The sequence below is a fragment of the Pituophis catenifer genome, unplaced genomic scaffold, assembly GCF_029215685.1.
Source record: "Pituophis catenifer annectens isolate HBS135680 unplaced genomic scaffold, rPitCat1.0.hap2 SCAF_1, whole genome shotgun sequence".
Taxonomy (NCBI): domain Eukaryota; kingdom Metazoa; phylum Chordata; class Lepidosauria; order Squamata; family Colubridae; genus Pituophis; species Pituophis catenifer.
Window position 1 is genome coordinate 5,573,016 of NW_027256881.1, and position 27,580 is coordinate 5,600,595.

A 27,580-nucleotide genomic window follows, 5' to 3' on the forward strand; every position below is an offset into this window, starting at 1 on the left:
CGCACTGGAGCACTGGAAACCAGTGGTGAAATGTAAAATTTGTTACTACCGGTTCTGTGGGTGTGGCTTTGTGGGGGGTAATGTGACTGGGTGGGTGTGGCCAACTTTTTTCTTTTTTTTTGTACTTTTAAAAGCATTTTTTTCTACATCCTCTTCGGCCAAAGAAGTTGTTAAAAAAAGGCTTTTAAAAGGCTCTGACGATCCCAGCTGAGTTGCCTGATCGTCAGAGGCTTTTGCTTTCTTTTGAAAGCATTTGTTTTTTGCTTTTAAAAGAAAAAAAAAAGCCTCTGATTGTCGTGCAGCTTAGCTGGGATCGTCAGAGCCTTTTAAAAGCATTGTTTTTACAACCTCTTCAGCCGAAGAGGTTGTAGAAAAAATGCTTTTAAAAGTAAAAAAAAAAAAAAAAAGCCTCTGATGATTGCGCGGCTCAGCTGGGCATGATGGGGGGGGGGGCAGGGATTTTTGCTACCGGTTCTTCAAACCACCCACCGCCATCGCTACCGGATTGGGCGATCCAGTCCGAACCGGGAGCATTTCACCCCTGCTGGAAACCCAAAGACCAGCTGGCTGGCGCACGCATGCCTATTTTTTGGCCATTTTTGGCCATTTTTGGGGCCATTTTTCCGGCCGTTTCTTGGGCCGTTTTCCAGTGCTCCGGTACCCGCGAAGATCAGCTGGCCAGTGTGCATATGTGCACTGGAAACCAAAAGAGTAGCTGGTGACGGCACGCGTGCCCACGGGCTCTGCGTGCCACCTCTGGCACGCATGACATAGGTTTGCCATCACGGCCTTAAACCATTTCAGACAAATAGTCATCAAATCTCTTCTTAAAAATCTCCAGTGTTGGAGCACCCATGACTTCAGGAGGCAAGCACATTCAGGTACATGAGGATCACCTGTGCATGAAAAAAATAAATGAGGTTTGGGTTGCACAGTTGTGGCTACCTTCCTGATTGAGACAGCTTCTCCTAGCTTCCGCCCTTCTATTTTAGCTGACACCCCAAAAGAATCTTACTGTGTGAATTCTGCAGCTGTGTCACCGCCGCCATGAACGGCTGTTGAGCCATTGGATTGGTCGACTGCTGCATGATTGACTGCTGGTGTGGGCTGTGCAGCTGTTGGGAGAACTGGACCGGTTGTAGGGATACGCTGTTGATAACGGGGACGCTCTGGGCCTGAGAACTGTTTAGGCCTGAAAGACAGAGAGGCAATCAGTAAGGTGAGTAAGGAAGACACAAATAAATTGGAGGACAAAAATATCGTAAATAAAAGAAACATTTAATTCATTGCAACAATGAGTCTCATGCATGCGTGTGTGCCGTGTCGTGTTTCCAGAAGGAGTAAACAAAGCCACTTGCGCGTGGGACACTCTCTCAAAACAATTCTCCTGCGTCTCATAATCGCGTCTTGCCGCGCTGTACCAAGCCTTGACGAATCGTCATGTCAAATACAAATACGTCACATCACACGCAACAGATCGGATCAGCATCAATCGAATACGGAGACTTACAGATTACCGTATTTTTCGGAGTATAAGACGCACCTTTTTCCCCCCTAAAAGGGGGTGAAAATTTAGGTGCGTCTTATGCACCAAATGTAGCCCCGCCCACCCACTGGCCCCCACCCTTTGGCTTCTGCCTCACAGCAGTTACCTCCTTGCAAGCAAACAACAAGAAAAAACAGCTCCTTTCAGCTTCAGCACAGCCTAATTAGCACAAGTTGATTGGATCGGCCTCCCGACTCTCAGCTGATTTGCTCTCAGCTGTTTTGCATGGGCCTCTGCTGCTTGCTGCAAAGAGGTAAATTGCTGGAGCAGATTTTTGTTTCCTTGTGCTAATCAAGCTATGCTGAAAACGAAACTGAAAGTAAAGCAGGCTGTTTGCTGTTTGCTGCAATGAGGCAAAATTGCTCAAAGGCAGAGGCAGATTTCTTTTTCTTCTTTTCCTCACCAAAAAAGGTAGGTGCGTTTTATACTCCGAAAAATACGGTAGTCTTCAAATATTAAAAAGGAGGACATGTAGGAGGGCACTTTTCGAGAGAGGACAGAATTTACAAAAGAAGGACTGTCCTCCCTAAAGGAGGACGATTGGTCACCTTACAATCAGAGGCATTTGATTACAAAGCTCCAAAGTCTTCAGATTTCCCCTATAACACCCACAGCCTCTCTACAATTTCCAAGATGAAATTTCTCAACTTGAATAGTCTGGAACCTGATTTTCCAGAGCATTGATTTTTTTAATTTTTTTAATTTTTTAATTGAAGAAGCTTCTTGGATGAGAAGGCAAACATCTTCAAGGGGAAAAAAATAAGAAAGCCCAACAGCGTTTTGAAAAGCACCTTTAGTACTACTTTTTAAATTACTATTATTGGAATGACATGACTGAAGCTCTGCTCCTTTTTGCAAAAAAAAAGTGGGGGGATAGGGCTTTAATCCCCGAGATGTAGGCCACCATTTTGATTTTTTTGACCTCTCCTCTTGCAGAGATCCTCAACCCTCAAGTTGTTTTGGGATGAGGCACAAAAAGTATTATCTCCCTCCCTCCCTCCCTCCCTCCCTCCCTCCCTCCCTTCCTTCCTTCTCTTCTTTCCTCCTTCCTTCCTTCCTTTCTCTTCTTTCCTTCTTCCTTCCCTCTTTCTTTCTTTCTTTCTTTTTTTTCCTTCCTTCCTTTTCTCTCTCTCTTCCTCCCTCCCTCCCTCCCTCCCTCTCTCTCTCCCCGTCCCCTCTTTGGATCTCATCACTGATTCATTTTTTTAATCTCAATTTCCCTCTTTTCTCACAGTGCACCAAAATCAATATTTCTCTCTTAATATTTACTGAGCAACTGGAGACTGACACCAATGGAAACCAATGCCAGCGACAATTGCAGGAAGAAAAAAGGAAGAGATAGTAAATATTCTGCAAAGTTTCTCAGACAGGATCCTGCCCTTTTGGACTCTGTAAAGCTCCTTGCTTCCTGATGGTGCTTTACAAGGAAAGAGATAATCATGAATAATTCTAAGAACAAGAAGACGTTTGTCTAACTCATAAAGCACTTACTTTGTGTGATAGCCATGACTCCTGATAAAGGTGTCATAATGAGGTTTTGGGATTGTTGTGGGGTGTGATGGGAAAAGCTGTGGATATTGGTGAGGGTACTGACTGGGGGGAGCCCACCGCCAGAAACTGTAATCTGTCAAGAGAAGAAAGAACAAACAAGTCAGAATTCCATCAACAGTGCAATATTATTAACCCACAGTAACAAAGTGCCAAAGCAGAGCCTATAATGAAGATTTCACTGATTTCCTGGCTGCGACAAATGAAGTAAAAAGTTGTATTTGTAACTTAGATATATCTTCGTAATCTTCCTGTTAAGATTTCAGTTTTTATATTCTGTGTTTTCTCTTTTACCCGTGTTCCTTTTTACTGAAATATGATGTGAATGTGCCATACCGTAAATAAATAAATAAAAAACAATATTATCCATCTTGTGCCACTCTTGTTAATGCAGAGGAGCAAGATCCAAACTTATTTTAATCAGTAAGTGTTTGTTTGATTTATTCATCCAAAATATTTGGAGCGTGCCCGTGGTCCTCAGATCATACAGACAACTGTGGAGTGTCATATTTGCCCTATTTACAGGTAGTCCTCGACTTACAACGGTTCATTTAGTGACTGTTCGCAGTTACAGCACTGAAAAAAGTGACTTGTGGCTATTTTTCATATTTACGACCATTGCAGCATCCTCATGGTCACGTGATCAAAATTCAGATGCCTGGCAACCGATTCATATTTATGACGAGTTAATGGGAGAAGCCAAATTCATTTAGCAACCATGAGATTCCCTTAACGACCATGGTGATTCGTTTAATGACCACAGCAATAAAAAGGTCCTAAAATTGGGTACGCCTTAATTAAGAACTGTTTTGCTTGGTGGCTGAAGTTCTGGTCCCAACTGTAAGTCAAAGGTTACCTGTAGATCAGGGGCTCCAGACTTGGCAACTTTGTGGACTTCAGTTCCCAGAATTCCCGTCTGCATGGTTGTAAGTCAAAGGCTACCTGTAGATCACGGACTCCAAAATTGGCAATCTTGAGACTTGTGGACTTCAACTCCCAGAATTCCCCAGGCAGCAATGATGGCTGAGGAATTCTGGGAGTTGAAGTCCACAAGTCTTATATTCGGAGATCCCTACTGTAGATGAGAAAGTTGGACCATAAGAAAGGCTGAGCGCCAAAGAATTGAGGCCTCTTGAACTATGGTGCTGGAGAAGACTCCTGTGAGTCCCCTTGGACTGCAAGGCGATCAAACCGGTCAGTCCTAGAGGAGATCAACCCTGACTGCTCTTTAGAAGGCCAGATCCTGAAGATGAAACTCAAATACTTTGGCCACCTAATGAGAAGGAAGGACTCACTGGAGAAAAGCCTAATGCTGGGAAAGATTGAGGGCAAAAGAAGAAGGGGACGACAGAGAACAAGGTGGCTGGATGGAGTCACTGAAGCAGTCGATGTGAGCTTAAATGGACTCCAGAGGATGGTGGAGGACAGGAGGGCCTGGAGGAAGGTAGTCCATGGGGTCGTGATGGGTCGGACACAACTTCGGATTAACAACAACAACTGTAGATGAAGGAGGCCTTCCAAACACAGCTTGCATTTTGCTGAAACCCACCATAGCCTCCTCCAACCCCTGAGATACTTCGCTAAACCTGATTCGAAATTCCTTTAACTTCACAACTCCTACAAAGGTTTCACTTGAGAAAGAAAAAAAAAAAAGACTGTCTTGAAAATATGCCTCACATTTCATTTCAAGGGGGTGGCAGGAATCTGTCTGGAGGCCCAATTGACCCTGGCTTCAAGAGTCAACAAATGACTTTCTGGATGGAAGACCAGGCTGTCTCAGTCAAGAACTATGCATCCCCAACCAGGGAGAGAGAGAGAGAGAGAGAGAGAGAAAGGAAGGCCATAAAAACCATCTAGTGTGACTTGAATCAGTCAAGCTAGGCCAAGAAAAATAACCCCACCAGATGAATTGCTCAAATATTCTAAGTCTGCTGCCACCGAGGCCTGGCAGAGCCCAAACAACGAGGAGAAAACAGATACATAATTATAGGGAGTCCTGGATTTACAACCATTCATTTAGTGACCGTTCGAAGTTACAACGGCACTGAAAAAAAGCGACTTATGACCAGTTTTCACACTTGGGAGTCCGTTGCAGCATCCCCATGGTCACGTGATCAAGTGGTAACTGACGTGTGTTTAAAATAGTTGCGTTGTCCCTGGGTCATGTGATATCCATTTGCGACCTTCCCAGCCGGCTTCACAGCAAGGAAAGTCAAAGTATATTTAATTATTCATGTATTAACCGCAGCTAGAATTGTATTTGCACTACATTGGAAAAGTGGAGAGATTCCCATTGAAGAGAAGGTGATAAGGAAAATATTAGAACGTGCAGAAATGAACAGATTAACATTAGCAATTAAGGAGAAAGAGCAAACGGAATATTATATGATATGGGAAGTATTTTATCAATGGTTGGAGAATAAAAAAGGAGTTTGGAAATGAAGAAGGCTAGAGAATAAGTAGAAAATATATTACCCATGTTTCCCCGAAAATAAGACCCTGTCTTATATTTTTTTGAACCCCGAAATAAGCTCTTGGCCTTATTTTCGGGGAGGTCTTATTATTTTGGGGCGCATAGAGCAAGATGGGGCTCCTCTTGCCATCTCACCTGATTTCCAGCTCTGCATTTAAATATTTTTGGGGAGGGCTTATTTTCAGGGGGAGGCTTATTTTAGCGCATGCACTCAAAAGCCCGTTTGGGCTTATTATCAGGTGATGTCTTATTTTTGGGGAAACAGGGTAAGATAGAGATATAAATAAGATGAAAATGGTTAGTATATGTATGATGAGAATAATGGTGTTTAAAGTTAATATGTATCATCACTAGAAGATATTAAGAAGAAAATGGAGAGTTTTTGCAATGTTTAAATGTTTAACATATTATAATACTAAAGCTTAGAGAAAGATGTGGCAAATGGGGAACGATGTTGCACAAGATGCTTGTACCCAGACGACACACTGCGTAAGGAAAGATGGAATGTTTATCTTTGTAATTGAAAAATTAAAAACTTTTTTGTAAAAAAAAAAACCAAGGAAAGTCAATGGGAGAAGCCAGATTCGCTTAACGGCCACATGATTCACTTAACAAACGCAGTGATTCGTTTATCAACCATGGCAAAAAACGGTTGTAAAAGGGGGCACGACTCACTTAACTGCCTTGCTTAGCAATGGAAAGTTTGGGCTCGGTTGTGGTGGCAAGTCAAGGACTACCTGTAGTACAAAGGTAGCTAAAAGAAAAGAAAAAAAAGAGAGATAGACTTCAGACGAAATGATAGATGAACAATTGTATTTTGCCAAGTGTGTTCCCGGGAAAGGTTTTTAGGCATCAGAGCACTGACTGTTTTCATTGTTGATTCTAGCAGTCTGGCACTGTGGCATCTTCTTATTTTGAAAGTACATATTTTGCTCACACAGAGGACATCGGTCAAGGATGGGTCTCCGTTCAACTTGCCAACTGGCGGATGGGAAGATCAACAGTGGTGGGAAAACTGTTTTCTGGAGAGGCTGATGAGGCTTGGTGTCTAGTATTTGGTAACTCTATATGAGTGGTCTTTATGTCAACAGAAGTCCCTTCCGGTCCTTTAAAGCTGTGTGTTTCTCAACTTTCACGACTTAAAGGCCTGTGGACTTCAACTCCCAGAATTTCCCCAGCCAGCTATGTTGAAGTTAATAGATCAGTGATGGCTAACCCTTTTGCCATCTCATGCCAGGAAGGAGGTTGGGGTGGAGGTGCTCACACCCATAATTCTATATGCCCCGCCCTGCGCATGCATGCATGATCCCCCTTCCCCCAGCTCCTGGCACGTGATGGCCTGGTAGGCCTGTTTTTCTTTCTCACCTGGCTCCAGGTCCTCTCTATGCATCTGGGGAGGGTGAAAACAGCCTTCCCACCCCCTTGGAGGCCTTCTAGAGGCAGGAAACAGCTTGTTTCCCTACTTCTGGTGGGCCCAGAAGGCCCGAAAATCAGCTGGCCGGAGCTGAGCTGGCGTGCCAGGCGACATGGCTCCACGTGCCACCTGTGGCACGCGTGCCATAGGTTCGCCATCGCAGTCATAGATCTTCAAGAAACACAGCTGTACAGGTAGTCCTCAACTTATGACCACAGTTGAGCGCAGAATTTATGTTGCTAAAGTGAGAAAACTGCTAAGTGAGTTTTGCCCCATTTTACGACTTTTCTTGCCACATTTGTTAAGTGAATCTCCGCAGTTGTTAAATTAGTAACGCGGTTGTTAAGCGAATCTGGCTTTCCCCATTGACTTGGCATGTCAGAAGGTTGAAAAAAGATGATCATATGACCCCGGGTCATGTGCAACCGTCATAAATATGAACCAGTTGCCAAGCGTCCGAATTTTGATCATGTGACTGTGGGGAATGCTGCAACGGTCATCAGTGTGAAAAATGGTCATAAGTCACTTTTTTTCAGTGAGGTTGTATCTTTGAACAGAGATTAAACAAATGGTTGTAAATCATGGGCTACTTATACCTGGTAATCCTATATTCACATCAACCTCAAAGAAACTTCTAAGCAAGACTGAGGAGAATAGTTGAATAACCAGAGGACTAACAATATGATCTCCACAATTTACTGGTTACTGAAGCTGGTTGCTTCATTAGGCCCACTGTGATACAGCTGTCCTCAATTCCTAGGAACCAAGTTCCTGATCTGTGGTCAGACATTCATATTTCACACTGTAAACTGCCCATAAAATATAAAGAGAATAAAAATGTTCCTCAGCACAGGACATTGTTCCTTCTAATCTTCCCTCAAGGAAGGAGACATTCCTCAGTTTAGCTAAGCCAGGCATGCATACATAATAAAATTTTAAATATAAATATTTGCGAAAAGCCACCATTAGGCTCCAGCTCATCTTGGAAAAACAATTAGGACAGAAAAAAAAAAAATTAATGCGGCAAGGGAGAGGAAATCACCTGACTGGGAAAGAATTTAAACCCTGTGATAAAAGACTTCAGATCCATTATGGCATTCTCTGGAATAAAGGCCCCCAAGACATGCAAGGAATTAAACCCCGGAATAATTCATAGGCCAAATTCCAGTGCAAATTCTGATCTATTTACATTTTTTTTAACCTGCTGTTGTATTAGGAATATATTTTAAACGATAATTTATGTTTTGCTACAGCGGTGGGATTCAAATAATTTAACAACCGGCTCTCTGCCCTAATGACCGGCTGGGTGGGCGTGGCCATGGTGGGTGTGTCCAGGGGATGTGACAGGCAGTACTTGGCCTCCTGCACCCGCCTGGGAGCAAAAATGGGCCGTGGGGGGGCACACTGCACCCCCTCGGGGCCCATTTTAAGCCTACTAGGTCTCTCTGCAGCCCCCTGGGAGCAAAAATGGGCTGCGGGCGGATTTCTGGAAGGGGCAGGGCGGGGCCAGCCAGCAATTTAACAACCGGCTTGGCTGAAGTGGTGTGAACCGGTTGAATCCCACCACTGTTTTGCTATCCCGATAGTACCACTATTTTGCTTAGAAGAAAGTCCAATTAATTTTACTTCTGAGATGAGTGTGGACAGGATGACGGTGTAAATTTAAGCAATGTGCACATTCGTAGCTGGTTTTGGGATCATAAATAAAAAGTGCCTGTGCCATTTTCCTCAATTAAATCAGGGGATTTAATTGGGATTTAATTAACCTATGGGACAGCCTACTACCACCAATAGCCTCCCACCGGCCGGTACGCTCTCATAGAGAGAGGCTCCTCTGGGTGCCATCAGCCAAACAATGTTGACTGGCGGCCCCTAGGGGGAGAGCCTTCTCTGTGGGGGCACCTACTATCTGGAATGAGTTCCCCCCGGAGATATGGAGGATCCCGGACCTGCACACCTTCCGCCGCGCGCTCAAGACTTTTTATTCCACCAGGCGGGCCTGGCCTAATCTTTTCCCTTTTTTTTTTTTTAATATGAAAATTTTAATCTGTTTTTAAATGATTGGGATGTTTTAAATTTGTCTGGGCCAAATTGTTTAATTCGGTTTTATTCTGTTTTTAAATTTTGTATTTATATATTTTATCGTTTGGCTGTTCACCGCCCTGAGTCCTTCGGGAGTAGGGTAGTATATAAATCAAATAAAGATAAAGATGAAGAAGAAAGATAAAGGGGATGGATATTGTTGGAAAGATCCTTGCATTTCAAATACAAACAGGAAAAAGCAGAAACATCTGTTCACATTGGGGTTATGAAGAGGGAGAAATTGAGAAGTAAACTCTGGGATCCTTCTGGGCTTGATTTTTGTTTCTTTTTTAATCCTTTAATTTTATTATTAAGGCAGCAACAACGATATAAACAAATCAAAATATATACCCTCTTCTCCTGAAAATAGGAGGTGAGGGAAAGGGAGAAAGTTTGCCTGAAAAAGTGGGAAAAGAAGAAAACAACCAATAGAAGAGAATATTTTTACCTCAGGGTTAAACTGTAGGGTCTTTGGTGTTCTCTGAGCTTGGTGGTTTTCTTGCAGACATTTGATTATCAAGCTAGGTAACATCATCAGTGCTGAAGATGTTAGCTAGTTTAGTAATGAAACATCTACCCCACAGAAGAAAACAATTTATATTTTCATCTGCCCAATAATTAAATAGTAACTAAATAATAACTAAAAAGACAAAGATAATTTTTTTTCTTGTTTCATTTCCTGTTTATGCAGTTCTTCAGGACAACCCTAATAAATTTGTCATTGTAAATTAGGTACCAAGCTGGGATGACTCATAGCCAACAAAGTCTGTGAAACCAATTTTTCTATTATGGTATAATATTATATGGCTTGAACTGAAGAATTCACCCCAATATTGCCACAAAGGCTAAGTTATCAATAGCACTATCCTGACAAAAGCATTTTTATCACTGTATCCTTCACTCCATTTGATGTCCATATTTGTAGAAGTAAAGGAGGGCGGGGGAATTAAAATAGAATAGAATAACAGAGTTGGAAGGGACCTTGGAGGTCTTCTAGTCCAACCCCCTGTTTCGGCAGGAAACCCTACACCACTTCAGACAAGTGGTAATCCAACCTCTTCTTAAAACCTTCCAGTGTTGGAGCATTCATAACTTCTGGAGGCAAGTTGTTCCACTGGTTAATTGTTGAAGCTTGCTAAACAAAATTATAAAATTTGAAGAGTTAAGTGGAATCTGGGATGACTTAATCCAGTTTTTGGTGGCCTGGTTTTTTTTTTTTTTTTAATCATGCGGAATGTCATCAGCAGCGAAGAGTAAACACTGATCCACCCCATTGTGCCCATTTGAGAGGCATTCGATCAATACCCTGAGAACAGTTTTTATTGGCATGTTTCAATGCCTAAGCAGGGAATGGGAAGGTCAGAAGGCTATTTTCCCTGAAAGCACTCAGGCCTTTACCCTCCTCATGCCTACAAGCCTTTCATTGTTTAATGCAGGTCTTGGGTGGGGGGGAAGGAGAGTTTTAACATATAGGGGGAAAAAAAAAGAAAGTTCTGTTTGTTTTTCGCCTCCTAAAGTAACTTATCTTATCAGCACCTGAGGTACAATAGCCCAGGTGTGCTCACCATTTTACCGTCCGGGGACAGGAGGCTGTGGCTGTGACCTGGGTCCAAACTGGCCGGAGATACTGGCTGGAGAATGGACTGGCTGGTGGTGACCATCGAATTGTTACCATGATGGCTGATGGAAGTTGAAGACGTGACTTCGTTGCCACCTGGATGACTGTAGCGGATCCCTGCGAGAATGCAATCACATAGAAGAAATCATAGCAATTTTAAAGCTAAATTAGGAAAAAAGGTTAGAAGGTCGTTTGTTTTTATTTGCTATTTATTTATATCCCAGTTTTATTTCTTTTATAAGTAACCCAAGGCAGCGAACACAGGTATCACACCATTCACGCATCGATATGTATAAATAATATAAAATAAAAAAACTTGGATTGAAAAAAAAAAAGGCAGCGGACACAATACTTTCTTCTCATATGTGCCCCAGAACAACTCAGTGAGTTGGATTGGGCTGAGAGAGGGACACTAGCCCCAAGTCACCCAGCCGGCTTTCACACCTAAGGAGTAAACTAGAACTCACCATCTGATGGTGATTGGCTCAAAATCAACCAGATGACTTTCATGCCTAAAACGGGACTAGAACTCACTGTCTCCTGGTGATTGGCTCAAAGTTAATCAGATGACTTTCATGCCTAAGACAGGACTAGAACTCACCGTCTCCTGGTGATTGGCTCAAAATCAACCAGCCGACTTTCATGCCTAAGACAGGACTAGAACTCACCGTCTCCTGGTGATTGGCTCAAAATCAACAGCCGACTTTCATGCCTAAGACAGGACTAGAACTCACCGTCTCCTGGTGATTGGCTCAAAATCAACCAGCCGACTTTCATGCCTAAGACAGGACTAGAACTCACCGTCTCCTGGTGATTGGCTCAAAATCAACCAGCCGACTTTCATGCCTAAGACAGGACTAGAACTCACCGTCTCCTGGTGATTGGCTCAAAATCAACAGCCGACTTTCATGCCTAAGACAGGACTAGAACTCACCGTCTCCTGGTGATTGGCTCAAAATCAACCAGCTGACTTTCATGCCTAAGACAGGACTAGAACTCACCGTCTCCTGGTGATTGGCTCAAAATCAACCAGCCAACTTTCATGCCTAAGACAGGACTAGAACTCACCTTCTCCTGGTGATTGGCTCAATCATGAAAGTCAACCAGTCGGCTTTCATGCCTAAGGAGGAACTAGAACTCTCAGTCTCCTGATTATTAGACCAAAGTCACCCAGCTGGGTTTTACGTCTAAAGCAGAATGAGAACTCACAGGTTGCTGGAGATAAGTCTCAATTTACGACCACAATTGAGCCCAAAATTTCTGTTGCTAAGTAAGAAAGCTGTTTAAAATGAGTTTTGCCCTATTTTACGGCCTTTCTTGCCATTGTTGTCAAGTGAATCATTGCAGTAGTTAAGTTAGTAAAATGGTTGTTAAATGAATCTGGCTTTCCCATTGCACAACAGATTCTTAGGTGAGAAGGTCCAGCAGTTGGGATTCAATCCCCCGAACGGTAATTCCATTCTCTTCAAATCAAGATTTCCAAGGTCCGAATTCAATATATAACAATCAACACACCCAGGCACAAAGAGAGAAGGCAACAGTGTAGAATGGTAAGGACACTAGTGGAGTTACTTACAACATCATTTTTTTAAGAATGAGAGCTCTACTAACTGTCCCATTGCTCTCTTTAAATCAGACTAACACCAGACAAACAAACAGGCAGAAAACAATACTAATTAAGGAACCATCAAAGAGGAAACTTCAGCCCCACCAAAGTACTGCGTAATAACTTGCCCTGCTGGTTGGGTTGGGTTGGGTTGGGTTCGGTTTCTGCTTAGGCGAAACCAGGCTCAAAAACAGTCACTGTGAGAGGGACATTGGAGTCCTAGTGGACGATCACTTAAATATGAGCCAGCAATGTGCGGCAGCAGCCAAAAAAGCTAATACAATCCTTGGTTGTATTAACAGAGGCATAGAATCAAAATCACGTGAAGTTTTATTACCACTTTATAAAACCTTGGTAAGAGCACACCTTGAATACTGCATCCAGTTTTGGTCACCACATTACAAAAAGGATGTTGAGACTTTGGAAAAAGTGCAGAGAAGAGCAACTAAGATGATTAAAGGTCTGGGGACTAAAACATATGAAGAACAGTTGTAGGATTTAGGTTTGGCTAGTCTAGAGAAAAGAAGCACAAGGCGTGACACGATAGCAGTATTCCAGTATTTGAAGGGCTGCTACAAAGAAGAGGGGGGGGGTCAATTTATATTACAAAGCACCAGAAGGCAAGACAAGAAACAATGGGTGGAAACTAATCAAGGAGATAAGCAACCTGGAATTAAGGAGAAACAGTGAGAACAATTAATCAGTGGAACAGCTTGCCTAGAGGAAGTTGTGGATCCTTAATCAATTAAGGTTTTTAAGAAGAAACTGGTCAGCCACTTGTCTGAAATGGTATAGGGCAGTGATGGTTAACCTTTTAGCCGTCGTGTGCCAAAAGTGGGGGGGAGTGCAGGGGGGGGGGTCGCGCGTGTGTGTGCCCACACCCATAATTCAATGTCCCCCACACCCCGCCCACCTGTGCATGTGCACGCGACCGCCCTTTCGTGCTTCCCCCGCTATTGGCACACGATGGCAAAAAGGTTACCTGTGGGCCTGGTAGGCCTGTTTTTCGCCCTCCCCAGGCTCCAGAGGCTTTTTTGGAGGCTGGGGAGGGTGAAAACAGCTTTTACCACCACCCTGGAGGCTCTCTGGAGGCCGGAGACAGCCAATTTCCCGACTTCTGGTAGGCCCGGAAGGCTCAAAAATCAGCTGGCATGCATGCTGAAGCTGACCTAGGGCAACGCTCACGTGCCCACAGATATGGCTCTGCATGCCACCTGTGGCACACGTGCCATAGGTTCGCCATCACGGGTATTGAGCAGGAGGTTGGACTAGAAGACCTGTAAGGTAAGGTAAGGTAAGGTAAGGTAAGGTAAGGTAAGCTAAGCTAAGCTAAGGTAAGGTAAGGTAAGATCTGGTCTGGTCTGGTCTGGTCTGGTCTGATGTGGTCTGGTATTCTATTCTATTCTATTCTATTCTATTCTATTCTATTCTATTCTATTCTATTCTATTCTATTCTATTCTGCTGAAGATAAATACTACACAAATACTGCATATAAATACTGCACACTGCATACTACCTCACACTGATTTATCTGTGTGTCTATTGATGGATAATTTGACTGAAAGCCAAGCTTTCAGGAATTTGTTAGATCAGAGGTGCCCAATGTTGGCAACGTTAACATCTATGGACTTCAACTCCTAGAATTTCCCCAGCCAACCAGCCAACTTCCTTGTTTTAAAATTCCAACTTTTAAATTTGCCACAGAGATCACAACTTTTATGTTTTGGGCAGAGTGAAATAAACATCAAATGTTTATTCCTTCTCGAGAAAAATACTCACCAAGATTAATTAATATTCCTTATTTGCTACATGAATATAATCCCGTGGCTCCCAGTTGATTCCATCTTATATTTTTCAACATGCTTTTGGGGTATTCCTGTCTTTTTAGCGAGACTATCCTGCAAATGGCTTTTCTGAACTACTTAAAATTTTATATTTCATCGTTGCTTATTTGTAATCATTGTAGGATTTTGCTTTCTCAGAATCAAGGTATATTGATATATGTGCCTAAATTAATCTCTTTCTTTCTCCTTCTATAATTAATCCTCAAACCAGGGATTTTAGCATCAATGGCTGTCATTTGTCCTGGGCTCAAGGCATCCTACAGTGCAGTCTGAATGGCTAATTTAACTTTGTGGCACATTTGAACAGCCCTGTGAGTTTAGCTGATGCCTGGAAGGGACTGTTTATCTGGTGAATTTAACCTTTTGCATTGTCTAAATAGGGCTTCTGTCTTTCTCTTTCCTTTTTCAATCACTTCTTCCCCGACCTTTTCCCTTGGAAAAAAAAGCAAGAACAGCTACAGTTAAACCCTTAGTGACTTACAACCATTCGTTTAGTTCAAAGTTGAACGGCACTGAAAAAAGGGACTCATTTAACAACTGTCTCACTTAGCAATGGAAATTTTGGGCTCAATTGTGGTTGTAAATTGAGGACTACCTGACGATATTACTCTTAATCTTCTCATCGTTCCTATCACCCATCTCCTCCCACTTATGACTGTATGACTGTAACCTTGTTGCTGGTATCCTTATGATTTATATTGACTGTTTCCTAATATGATTTGATTGCTTATTTGTACCCTATGACTATCATTAAGTGTTGTACCTTATGATTCTTGACGAATGTATCTTTTCTTTTTTATGTACACTGAAAGCATATGCACCAGAGACAAATTCCTTGTGTGTCCAATCACACTTGGCCAATAAAGAATTCTATATTACTGCCAGTAGTGATATTTTGAATGCTGCTGAGTTTTAGATGCATGAAAGATAAAACAACTACTATTATTATTTTATGAATATATTTTGTTGGAGAAGATCACCCATATAACTGAATCAAACATGTAGGGAAAATACAGTATTAAAGGATTAGCAAGAAGGGGAAGCATTAGCTCTAAATAAAGTTGAAAAAAATGAATATCCACATATAGATAGACCTTGACTTGTGACTACCGTAAGGATCAAAATTTCCATCGCTCCACATTGTTAAATGAATCATACCTGAATTTACAACCTTTTTTTTGCCATGGTTGTTAAACAAATCACTGCATTGTTAAATGAATCATTCAGTCATTAAATGAATCCAGCTTCCTGCATTAATTTTGCTTGTCAGAAACCAGCTAGGATGGTCACAAATGACAAACATATGGCCCTGGGACACCCCAACCATCGCAAATCCATGCCAGTTAAGAAGCATCTGAATTTTAATCACATGAGTTGGGGATGTGATGGTCATACGTGCAAGAATCAGTTGTAAGTCACTTTTTAAACTGCTGTTGTAATTTCAATTAGTTACTAAACAAATGGTTGTAAATTGAAGGCTACCTGTATACACGAGGTGTATACACGAGGTGTCTATGCTACAAAGGGAGCTGTTTTCATTCCATAAAAACTGAAAAAGATTTTACAGTACACAGGTCCTACAGCAGTGATCGCATACTAATAAAAATGGCCAAACTCTTTGACCAGGCATTGTGTGGTGAATCTTAAGGTGAAGTCAAGAAAATGTCACTGCCTAATCTGGGGTAGGTTTTTTTTTTTTTAATTTGATTTATATGCCGCCCTTCTCCGGAGACTCAGGGCGGCTTACAATGCGTTAAACAATAGCCTTCATATTTTTGTATATTTATACAAAGTCAGCTTATTGCCCTCACAAACTGGGTCCTAGTTAGGGTTTTTTTGTTTTATATTTTTCATCTCGCCTTTATTATTTTTATAAATAAACTAATGTGGCGAACATACCTAATACTCCTCCCTCCTCCTCTTTTCCTCACAACAACCTTGTGAGGTAAGCTGGGCAGAGAGAAAGTGATTGGCCAAAAGTCACCCACTGGTTTTCATACCTACGGTGCAGAAGTGGGTTTCAGCAGGTTCTGACCAATTCTGGAAAACCGGTAGCAGAAATTTTGAGTAGTTCGGAGAACCGCTAGTAAAAATTCTGACTGGCCCCGTCCCCATCTATTCTCTGCCTCCCAAGTTCCAGCTGATCGGGAGGAAATAGGGATTTTGCAGTAACCTTCCCCTGGATTGGGGAGGGAATTGAGGTTTTACAGTATCCTTCACCTGCCATGACCACCAAGCCAGGCCACGCCCACCAAGCCACACCGACAGAACCGGTAGTAAAAAATTTTGAAATCCACCACTGCTACGGTGGGATTAGAAGTCTCCTGGTGATTGGCCCAAAGTCACCCAATCAGCTTTCATATCTAAGTTGGAACTAGAACTCACAATCTCCTGGTTTCCAGCCTGGTGCCTTAACCACTAGATTAAATTGGTTCTTTCTGATCTCTTCTCCCCAGAAGCAGAATACGTTCTACAAAACGTCATATTTATTGTTTTGTGTTTATTTGCTTAAATTATATAAGGCATTGGTATCTCTTCAGAAGTTTGGGTGCTCCATCACTGGAGGCTTTTAAGAAGAGACTGGACAGCCATTTGTCTGAAATGGCATAGGGTTTCTTGTCTGTCCACGGGGTTGGACTAGAAGATCTCCAAGGTCCCTTCCAACTCTGATGATGTTCTATGTTCCATGTTCCATGTTCTCTTCCCATCTCACCTTTGTGGGCGTTTGTTTTACCTATTTGATGCTTCTCATGAAACGTATATTAAGGTTCTGCAGTCCAGCATTCTTAAACTGATTGCTCATGGAAGCCACTAGCACTAGTGAAGAAAAACCAGGAGCCTGGTTTAGCTCAACAGACATAAGCACTGTAATTTAACACCAGCTGTCTGCAATTAAAGTAAGATCGAATCTCGCCAGGCTCAAGGTTGACTCAGCCTTCCATCCTTTCTAAGGTAGGTAAATTGAGGACCCAGTTTGTAGGGGCAATAAGCTGACTTTGTATAAATATACAAAAGGATGAAGGCTATTGCTTAACGCATTGTAAGCCGCCCTGAGTCTCTGGAGAAGGGCGGCATATAAATCAAATTTAAAAAAAAAACAAAAAAACAAAAAAACAGAGGTTGCCTCTTGTTCAACAGGTGCATCGAAGAATCATGGAATGATTCATTGCAGAGGTGTTTAATTTAGTTAAAAATAAATGTCCCTTCAGAGATCACCATACTGGATGCCATACTGGCAAGCTCATTAAGCAGATCAGAAATAATTAACCAAGGAGCCCAGCTGAGGAACAAAACCTCTATTATCAGTTCTAGGATTCCAGGGTGATTTGTTATAAACTGTCATATCGCATCTACCAAAAATGCTGGTGTCTGTCTGTCTGTCTGTCTGTCTGTCTGTCTGTCTGTATAAGTCCACCATCTCCGCTAACCCTTCGGGAAAGCCTCAAAGAAAGCAAAATAACATAACCATGGGAAAGGATCATCAGATGTGTTTAAACAGCCAAAAAGATCAGGGCGGTCTGTGGGGTCTCTGCAGAGGTTTTCTGGTTTTGTCCAGATGAGGAAGTTTGAGCCACAAACTTCACCTCTTCACACGTGCATGAGATGACACCAGGACGCTGCAACCCTTCACAAATACATGCCAAGTTCCAGAATTTTGATTCTGGGTCCAATGGTTATCAACGCCAATGATTACAGGTAGACCCAAGGGTGGGCTGCTGGGGGCTCGCAGGGGTTCGGAAGAACCTCTAGCTAAGATTCTGTGCAGTTCGGAGTACCCCCAAATCCCACTCCTGGCTGACCCCGCCCACCCTGCCCCTCCCAGGAGTCCCCACAAGGCCTGTTTTGGGTGCAGGTAAGTGCAGGGTGCACACGGAGGCTCGGGAAGGGCAAAAAACGGGCCTCCAGCGGGCCTCCAATGCCTGGGGAGGCCGTTTTCGCCCTCCTGGATGCTTGAGGAAAGCCTCTGGAGCCAGGGGAGGGCAAAAACATCCCCTCTCCGCCGTGGTGTAGGAGGCCGACTAGGCCACACCCACCATGGACACGCCCACCATGGCCACACCCACCCAGCAACCAGGCAGAGAACCCCTTGCTAAAATTTTTGAAGCCCATCCCTGGGTAGACCTCAGCTTACAACCACAACTGAGCCCAAAATTTCCTTTGCTAAGTGAGCCATTTGTTAAGTGAGTTTTGCCCCATTTTACGTCCTTTCTTGCCACAGTGGCTAAGTGAATCACTGCAGTTGTTGAGTTAGTCGCATGGTTATTAAGTGAATCTGGCTTCCCCATTAACTTGGCTTCCTAGAAGTTTGCAAAAGCTGATCACGTGGCCCCGGGACACTGCAACCGTCATAAATATGAACCAGTTGCCAAGCCTCTGAATTTTGATCACAGGACCATGGGGATGCTGCAATCGTCATAAGTGTGAAAAATGGTCATAAGTCACTTTTTTCCCAGTGCTGTTCTAACTTTGAATGGTGACTGAATGAACTGTTGTTAAATCAAGGATTACCTGTAGTTGTAAATCATGTTATTCAGTGCCATTGTACCTTCAAACAGTTGCTGGATAAATGGTTATAAGCAGGGGTGGGCTTCAAAAATTTTAGCAAGGGGTTCTCTGCCCGGTTGCTGGGAGGGCGTGGCCATAGTCAGTCTCCTGCACCACGGCGGGGGGGGGGGCATTTTTGCCCTCCCCAGGCTCCAGAGGCTTTCCTTGAGCCTCCAGGAGGGTGAAAACAGCCTCCCCAGCCTCTGGAGGCCGGAAACAGGCTTCCTGAACTTCCAGTAGTTCCAGTGAGCCTCCATGCGCGCCCTGCAGTTACCTGCATCCAAAACGGGCCGCGTGGGGATTCCTGGGAGGGGTGGGCGGGGCCAGCCAGGAGCGGGATTTGGGGGTTCTCCGAACTGCGCAGAATCTTAGCCAGAGGTTCTCCCGAACCCCTGCGAACCCCCAGCAGCCCACCCCTGGTTATAAGTCAAGGACTACCTGTATGCCAATCCTAGATTGAGAAAAAGGTGAGGAAGAACCTCATCAGTATTTCGCTGTGCCCTCAAAACCTTGTTGTTCCACTAGGCTGGGCTATCAAGGTAAAGATTTTAATTGGGTTTTTAAAAATGGGATTTTAAATTTGGGGTTTTAAATTGAGCCTATCATTTAATAATTTTAATTATTTTTAAATTTTGTTTGTCTTTGTGCTTTTAATCAGGCTGTACACCGCCCTGAGTCCTTCGGGAGAAGGGCGGTATAGAAATAAAATAAAATAAATAAATAAATAAATAAATAAGTTGCTACCTGGGAAACGGGACTGCCCTCGTTTTTTTAAAATCAATACTTTCTCATGACCTTTGATCTCCCAAATTCCTTCCAAAACTTCCATTCTATTATTCTATCCAACACTTTTAGGAATCATCAAAGGTTTCCCATAAGCATGGCCCATCACAAACTTTCAAACTTTTCAGCATTCCCCATCCCGGTTCAGTTATGTATATTGCTTGTAGTACCCATCCATTAAGGCAGAGGGATAATATTTCATTTTTATTGAATGCCACTTTCTCCTGAGTTTAATTTTCTGGGGTCTGTACGCTGGCAGTGAGCCAAGGTAGCATAAAGGTCAGGACCAGCCTCTTTCATCTTTCTCTTTTTGCCTCCCTTTGTCTCCAACACCCACCCTCCCAAAATATTATTCCACTCTGTGCAAAAGAGAAATCCCTTGGAAAGGGATTTGGAAATTAAGCTAAAGGCTGCACAGAAGTACAGGCAGTCCTCAAGTTTACGACCACAACTGAGCCCAAAATTTATGTTGCCGAGTGAAAAATTTGTTAAGCAAGTTTGCCCCATTTTACGACTTTTCCTGCCACCATTGTTAAGTGAATCCTTGCATTTGTTAACTTAGTAACACGGTTGTTAAGTGAATTTGGTTTCCCCCCTTGGCTTTGCTTGTCAGAAGGTCGCAAAAGCTGATCACATGACCTCAGGACACGGCAGCCGTCGCAAATATGAAACGGTTGGCAAGCATCTGGATTTTGATCACGTGACCATAGGGATGCTGCAGAGGTCGTAAGTGTGAAAAATGGTTCTAAGTCACTTTTTTTCAGAGCCGTTGTAACTTTGAATGGTCACTAAATGAACTGTTGTAAATCGAGGACTACATGTAGTCCAAAAATAGCCTATGTGACTTCTTCTAAACTTATCCATGTTCAGCCCAGCAAAACCAGTTACAATACCAGAAATCAGGAGATACTCCTGCTTGCACTGGACCAGAATGTGCTTATCTTTCATTTTTTAAGTCACCTGATGTCACAATTAAAATAAAGCAGGGTCCCAGGTCATGTGATCCCCATTTGTGACCTTTCTACTTGGCAATTAGAAACTGCGTGATTTAGCAACTGTCAGGATTTGCTGTGGCAAAAAAAGTCACAAAATTGGGCACGATTCACTTAACGAGCCCCTTGTTTAGTGACGGAAACGTCGGTCCCAATTGTGGTTGTAATTCGAGGACCACCATTGCCAAGTACCCAGCAATAGCATCAAGTGGCCATCAGGAATAATGGTTCATCGCCTTCTTGAGATCTAAATCCTCCATCTGTTAATGAAGATCTTCAAACTTGGCAACTTGTGGACTTCAGCTCCCAGAATTCCTCAGCCAGCCATGCTCCTGGGGAATTCTGGGAGTTTAAGTCCACAAAGCTTAAATTTGCCAAGTTTGGAGACCTCTGCCCTAGACGTCGCTCCATGGCGTTCCATTTAAGACAGGGGGGGCGACTATGGCCCCTTTAGCACTTGTCGATTTCAACTCCCAGAATTCCTCAGCCAGCCATGCTCCTGGGGAATTCTGGGAGTTTGAGTCCACAAGATTTAAATTTGCCAAGTTTGGAGACCTCTGCCTTAGACGTCACTCCATGGTGTTCCATTTAAGACAGAGGTGGGCAACAGAGGTGGGTTTCAGCAGGTTCTGTAAAAATTCTGACTGGCCCCGCCCCCATCTATTCTCTGCCTCCCAAGTCCCAGCTGATTGGGAGGAAATGGGGATTTTGCAGTAACCTTCCCCTGGATTGGGGAGGGAATAGAGATTTTACAGCATCCTTCCCCTGCCATGACCACCAAGCCATGCCCATAGAACCGGTAGTAAAAAAATTTGAAACCCACCACTGGTGGGCGACTACGGCCCCTTCAGCACCGGTGGACTTCAACTCCCAGAATTCCTGAGCCAGCCATGCTTCTGGGGAATTCTGGGAGTTTAAGTCCACAAAACTTAAATTTGCCAAGTTTGGCAACCTCTGCCCTAGACGTCGCTCCATGGCGTTCCATTTAAGACAGGGGGTGGGCGACTATGGCCCCTTTAGCACCTGTGAATTTCAACTCCCAGAATTCCTCAGCCATGGCTGGCTCAGGAATTCTGGGAGTTGAAGTCCACAGGTGGCAAAGGGGGCCATACTTGCCCATCCCTGATCTAGGATCTAGGGCTGTTTGCATAGGCCCAACCTTACATGGTCAAAGGTCTCAAGAGGCTTTCTTCTGAAGAGGTCTTTTCACTCTCTGTTTCCCCATCCCTTCTCATGGAAGGACACCCTTTGAAAAATGGACTCTGGCCAGGAGAAGTGGACGTCGCAGACAGGAACAGGGTAAACATTGCTCAAGTGGGAAACCTGTCACCACATTCTTGGACTGTATTTCTAAACTCATGCAAAGGGTGGCCAGACTGGGGCAGGTCAGAAGAGCTGAAGCATTGTTTGAACAATGGGAGGGAAGATCATAAGAACAAAGGAGCTGGGTTTTGAAGGCCGGGCTTTTATTTTTCTTTTCTTTTCTTTTTTTTTAAACCGAAACATAAATAAATGAGTACTTCATTTTGCACCTCTCCAGCCCAGGCGTAGAGATTTGTCTTCAAAACTGAATGTTTAAGGAAAGTCGGTTGTTAGATGAAGAAAAATCTTCAAAAGCAGAATGTTTTTAATGGCCCGCAGGTAGTCCTCAACTTATGACCGTGACAGAGCCCAGAATTTCCATTGTATGTCATGCAGGGTGGATTTGATTTAAATCGAGTTGATTTAAATCACAATTTAAATTATGATTTAAATCGCTAGTAAAAAGGCTTGATTTAAATAAATCATAATTTTTAAAGAGCAACTGTCATCTCTGCTACTCCTTTGACCCACTGTTGACTCACCGATAGTCCCAGTGTTGCAGAATATACAGCCTCATGCTACATAACTAAGCACCATTTCATGCTGAATAAACTAAATTATTTATGTATCTTAAATAGAAAACTATCTTACAATAGATTTTTACCCCAAAAGTTTTTTAATTAAAATAAATTTGATAAAAATCAAAAAAATCCGATTTAAATCAAAAAAATCCGATTTAAATCAAAAAAATCTGATTTTTTTTATTTTTTTTTAAAAAATCATTGATTTTTATCCACCCTGATGTCATGACGGTCGTAAACTGAGGCACCTGCATTAACCGATCTGATTTTACTACTTTTTTTTTTTTGTGGCAGTGGGAAACTGCAAACACCGCAGTTGTTAAGTGGATGCTGAGGTTGTTAAATAAATTCATTGTCCACAAGGGGTGTTTTTGGCTGGAAACCAGAAGTGACTACTGGTTTCCAGCAAAAAAAAATAAATAAAAAATCATAAATGGCAATCACATGACTGGCAGGACTCCAGAAACAGCGGTAAATGTAGGCCAGTTGCCAGGTGCCCAAAATGTGATCATGTGACTGCGGGGTGATGGGTAGGATGGACTGTCATATCTTCAAATCCAGGTCATAAATATCTTTGGGGGATCCATCGTAACTTTGAATAGTCAGTAAGCAACTAACTGTAATGAGTATATTTTGCTCTATTTATTTCATGATTTATCATTATTTCATTATTATATTTCTATGCCCGTGATCAAAAAAGACTGACACAGCTGACACAGAATAAATAATACTGTTAAAATATCCATGGTACAATCTGAAAACCTAATGTCATTTAAAACAGATAAATAATATTAAAACTGCCTGTATTTAAGCTTAGGGCTATATCTGTGAAACTCTTTCCAATATGCACACAGTAGTATATTTTGAAGTATCTTTAACTGATCATTATAGTTCTCAGTTTATATATAGATTTTATTTTTTTTGACCCTTGGATGCGGTTGGGGAGGTGCCAATTTGTTTTTATCTAATTGTTTCTTCCCATTTCCTGCAGAAATTTTTTTTTTTTTAGAAAAATGGTGCTTAGAACTATGCAATTACAAATGAATAGAATAGAATAGAATAGAATAGAATAGAATAGAATAGAATAGAATGGAATGGAATGGAATGGAATGGAATGGAATGGAATAGAATAGAATAGAATAGAATAGAATAGAATAGAATAGAATAGAATAGAATAGAATAACAGAGTTGGAAGGGACCTTGGAGGTCTTCTAGTCCAACCCCCTGCTTAGGCAGGAAACCCTACACCACTTCAGACAAATGGTTATCCAACATCTTCTTAAAAACTTCCAGTGTTGGAGCATTCACAACTTCTGGAGGCAAGTAGTTCCACGGGTTAATTGTTCTAACTGCAATTACAAATTAACTATAACTATGCAATTACCAATGCAATTAAAAGGTTAGCAACAAGAATCACATAAAAAGCAGTGGGTTAAATGCAGAATTACGGAATTAAAAAAATAACGGAGTTGGAAGGGACCTTGGAGGTCTTCTCGTCCACCCTATACCATTTCAGGATGCCTTAAACATCGGATGCTATATTTGACTCAGGAAAGTTGAAAAGCCAGATGAGAAGACGAACGTTTTCCTTGCTGCTGAATGCTTTGGGATAATGGGTGGTGCAAAGGATATTGTCTGGGGTTTATGGAGAAACAGCCAGCCTTACTGTGCAGCTGGCTTCCCCTCATTCCTGCTTGAGGCAGGACGGATGTAAAGAAATAGACTGGGGGTTCACCTCCCATTAAGCTGGGATGGCTACAGCCAACGGCAACCCAGTCTCTTGAAGGCTTACAGCATGTCTGTGCCAGGGTTCACAAAGAGAGTTTTACTAGAATTACTGACAGAATATAAAAGTTCATTTATGGGGCCTGCCCAAGTGTTTTTGACACTGGCTAGCAGAGCTCACAAATGCCTTTATGAGTCTTTCTTTCTTTCTTTCTTTCTTTCTTTCTTTCTTTCTTTCTTTCTTTCTTTCTTTCTTCCTTCCTTCCTTCCTTCTTTCCTTTCTTCCTTCTTCTGTCCTCTTTCCTTCCTTTCCTTCCTCCCTCTCTGTCCTCTTTCCTTCCTTCCTTTCCTTCCTTCCTTCCTTCCTTTTCCTCCCTTCTTTCTTTTTTTTTTTTTTAAATTTGATTTATATGCCGCCCTTCTCCGGAGACTCAGGGCGGCTTACAATGCGTTAAGCAATAGCCTTCATCCTTTTGTATATTTATACAAAGTCAGCTTATTGCCCCCACAAACTGGGTCCTCATTTAACCTACCTTAGAAAGGATGGAAGGCTGAGTCAACCTTGAGCCTTCGCGAGATTCGAACCAGCAGTAAATTGCAGGCAGCTGTGTTAATAACAGGGTGCTTTAAACCACTGTAGTACCAAGGCTCTTCCTCCTTCCTTGTTCTCTTTCTTTCTTTCTTTCTTTCCTTCTTTCCTTTCCTTCCTTCCTTTTCCTCCCTCCCTTCTTGCTTGTTCTCCTTCTTTCTTTCTTTCCTTCCTTTTCCTTTCCTTCCTTCCTGTCTTCCTTCCTTCCTTCCTTTTCCTCCCCCTCCCTCCTTCCTTGTTCTCCTTCTTTCTTTCTTTCCTTCTTTCCTTCCTTTTCCTCCCTCCTTCCTTTTTCTCCTTCTTCCTTTCCTTCCTTCTTTCCTTTCCTTTCCTTTCTCCCTTCCTTTCCTTTCTCACTGTGTCTTCCTTCCTTTCCTTTCTCACTGTGTCTTTCTTCCTTCCTTCCTTCCTTCCTTCCTTCCTTCCTTCCTTCCTTCCTTCCTTCCCTCCCTCCCTCCCTCCCTCCCTCCCTCCCTCCCTCCCTCCCTCCCCCTTCCCCTCTCAGTTGAATACACCCAGTGAAGAAGAGGTAACTATTTCATGTTCAAGTATTTGAAAAATTACTGTGGTTGAGAATCAGCCTGTCCTGTTCCTTCATTCCCTTCTCAAAAGGTCAACTTTCCTTTCCTTCATTGTCCATTTTCTCCTTTTCTGCACTTATACGGAGTCCTCAACTTGCAACCATTTGTTTAACAGTGATTCATTGTTTACAATAATTTACAGATTAACAGAGTACAATAAGTTTAGAAAAAATAACTTACAACCTGTCCTCAAAATTATGACCATCGCATCACACATACACCCAGTCACATCATTGCAACTGAGTGCTTGGCAACCAGCTAGCATTTACGACAGATGCATAAATTGACAATTTGGGAAGCCAGATTTGCTTAATGACCATTAAAGGATTCCATTAACAACCGCAGTTAAAGATGGTCATAAAATCAGGTCCAGTCACATGATGACTCACTTTACAACTTTACTGACTTGCGATGGAAACTCTGTTCCCCGTTATGGTTGTAAATCAAATCAGCTACCTGTATTCTGATTCCTCTGACTTTTTTTAAAAGTGCGGCACCCAGAATTGGCAAGATGCTTGAAATACATTTAGGACCAGTGCAGAATAAAGTAGAACGATTACTCCCTTTCTTCCAAAATCTTACTTCCGGTGATGTCGCCTGAATTGCAATTGCTTGTTTAGCTGTCACATCACCAATTACTTATAAGAATAATAAAGATGGGACTAAAAAAAAAATCTAATAAATAAATAAAACAAACCATGGTTTGCCACATGATTATAAACCCTGACTGAACATTTGTCATAGCTAACCTTGGTATTTCATAGCCGAAGGGAGTTTTAAATTCAGGTCTATCTTCTCGTTAATTATTGCACGTCCATTTGGGAATAGTGATTTCACTAAAAACTCTTCGCCCCAGATTTAATTAAAGGCATTAAAGTATTTGAGGTTATTTTTAATTTGTAAAAAAAAAATAATGCAAGCTGTTTTTTTTTAAATCAGTTTGAAAATATGCCGTAGGGCTGCATCCAAGTCAGTCTGTCTGGTGGAAGGCAAGCTTTTCGCCTCAAAAGTCAGTGGATGAAATAAACTTTCTACCTTCCTAACATGGCACTTCAGAACCCCTCCCTGCCTCAGACAAATGGATTCTGCAGAGACACAACAGCTGCCTATCAAAAGTGCCTGAAAGTGTTAATGTCCTTTGGCTGTACGGTGAATTGGTGAATCGTTTATGTCTATTATAAACCAGTTTATTGTGACTGCCCCTTGCCCCCCTGCAGCCATTCAGATGATGCCATAAAGCTCTAATGATCCCCAATAAAACTCCCTAAACAACCTGTTGGCCTGGTAGAACACAATGAGGAGTAAGAAAGCGTAAAATGGAAACTGTAATGGGCTTAGAACCACTGGGCATTTGAATCTGGCAATCTTTTACTCCCCTAGCATTTAAAGGAGGAAGCCACAATGGGTGCCCTCAAGTCCAACCTCACTGCCTGTCTCCCACGATATGAAACTCTGAGATTGGAGGGCCCAGAAACAGATCAATATTACAGGGTCTCTTGCTTGAGTTGGAAAAGAAGACCTCCAAGGCAGTGGTGGGTTTCAAAATTTTTTACTATCGGTTCTGTGGGTGTGGCTTGGTGGGCGTGGCATGGCTTGGTGGGCGTGGCTTGGTGGGCGTGGCAGGGGAAGGATACCATAAAATCTCCATTCCCACCCGACTCCAGGGGAAGGATACTGTAAAATCTCCATTCCCTCCCCAATCCAGGGGGAGGTTACTGCAAAATCCCCACTTCCTCCCGATCGGATGGGACTTGGGAGGCAGAGAATAGATGGGGGCGGGGCCAGTCAGAATTTTTACTACCGGTTCTCCAAACTACTCAAAATTTCCGCTACCGGTTCTCCAGAACTGGTCATAACCTGCTGAAACCCACCTCTGCTCCAAAAGTCATTATGAAGTAGACACACACAGATAAATGTTGGAAGTGTAATCAAGCATCTGGTTCATATGTGGTGGACATGCCCAAAAGCAAGAAAATATTGGACGAAAATAAACACATGGCTGGAAAAAATGATAAAACAACATAAAGACTTGAAACCAGAGATATTTTTTTGCTGGGCAGGCTACCAGAAAAAATATGATTAAAAGACTGCATATTTGATCTTGCATATACTAACTGCAGCTAGAATTGTATTTGTGCAACAATGGAAAAATGAAGAGATCCCGTCTGAGGGGAATGTAATTAAAAAAATAATAGATTGTGCAGAAATGGATAGATTAACACTTGCTATTAAGGATAAAGAAGAAACTGAATATTTTTTTGATACGGGACGTATTCTATCAATGGATAGATAAGAGAAATAGAAGTTAGAAAGGATGAGATATAAATGGAGGAAATGGGATAGTGGAGAG

The 27,580-nt window shown here is 42.5% G+C and overlaps 1 protein-coding gene across 1 annotated transcript in view; it reads right to left on the bottom strand.

Annotated features, from left to right (window-relative positions):
- The window catches only part of HNF1B (HNF1 homeobox B), a 74,858-nt gene that overhangs the window by 14,840 nt on the left and 32,438 nt on the right, over nucleotides 1–27,580 (bottom strand). The window contains exons 4-7 of the mRNA XM_070945326.1: nucleotides 10,629–10,798; nucleotides 8,183–8,185; nucleotides 3,038–3,170; nucleotides 1,016–1,192 (exon numbers count right to left, since the gene is read on the bottom strand). Coding sequence (XP_070801427.1) covers nucleotides 1,016–1,192; nucleotides 3,038–3,170; nucleotides 8,183–8,185; nucleotides 10,629–10,798 — 483 coding nt within the window. The remainder of the gene's footprint in view (nucleotides 1–1,015; nucleotides 1,193–3,037; nucleotides 3,171–8,182; nucleotides 8,186–10,628; nucleotides 10,799–27,580) is intronic.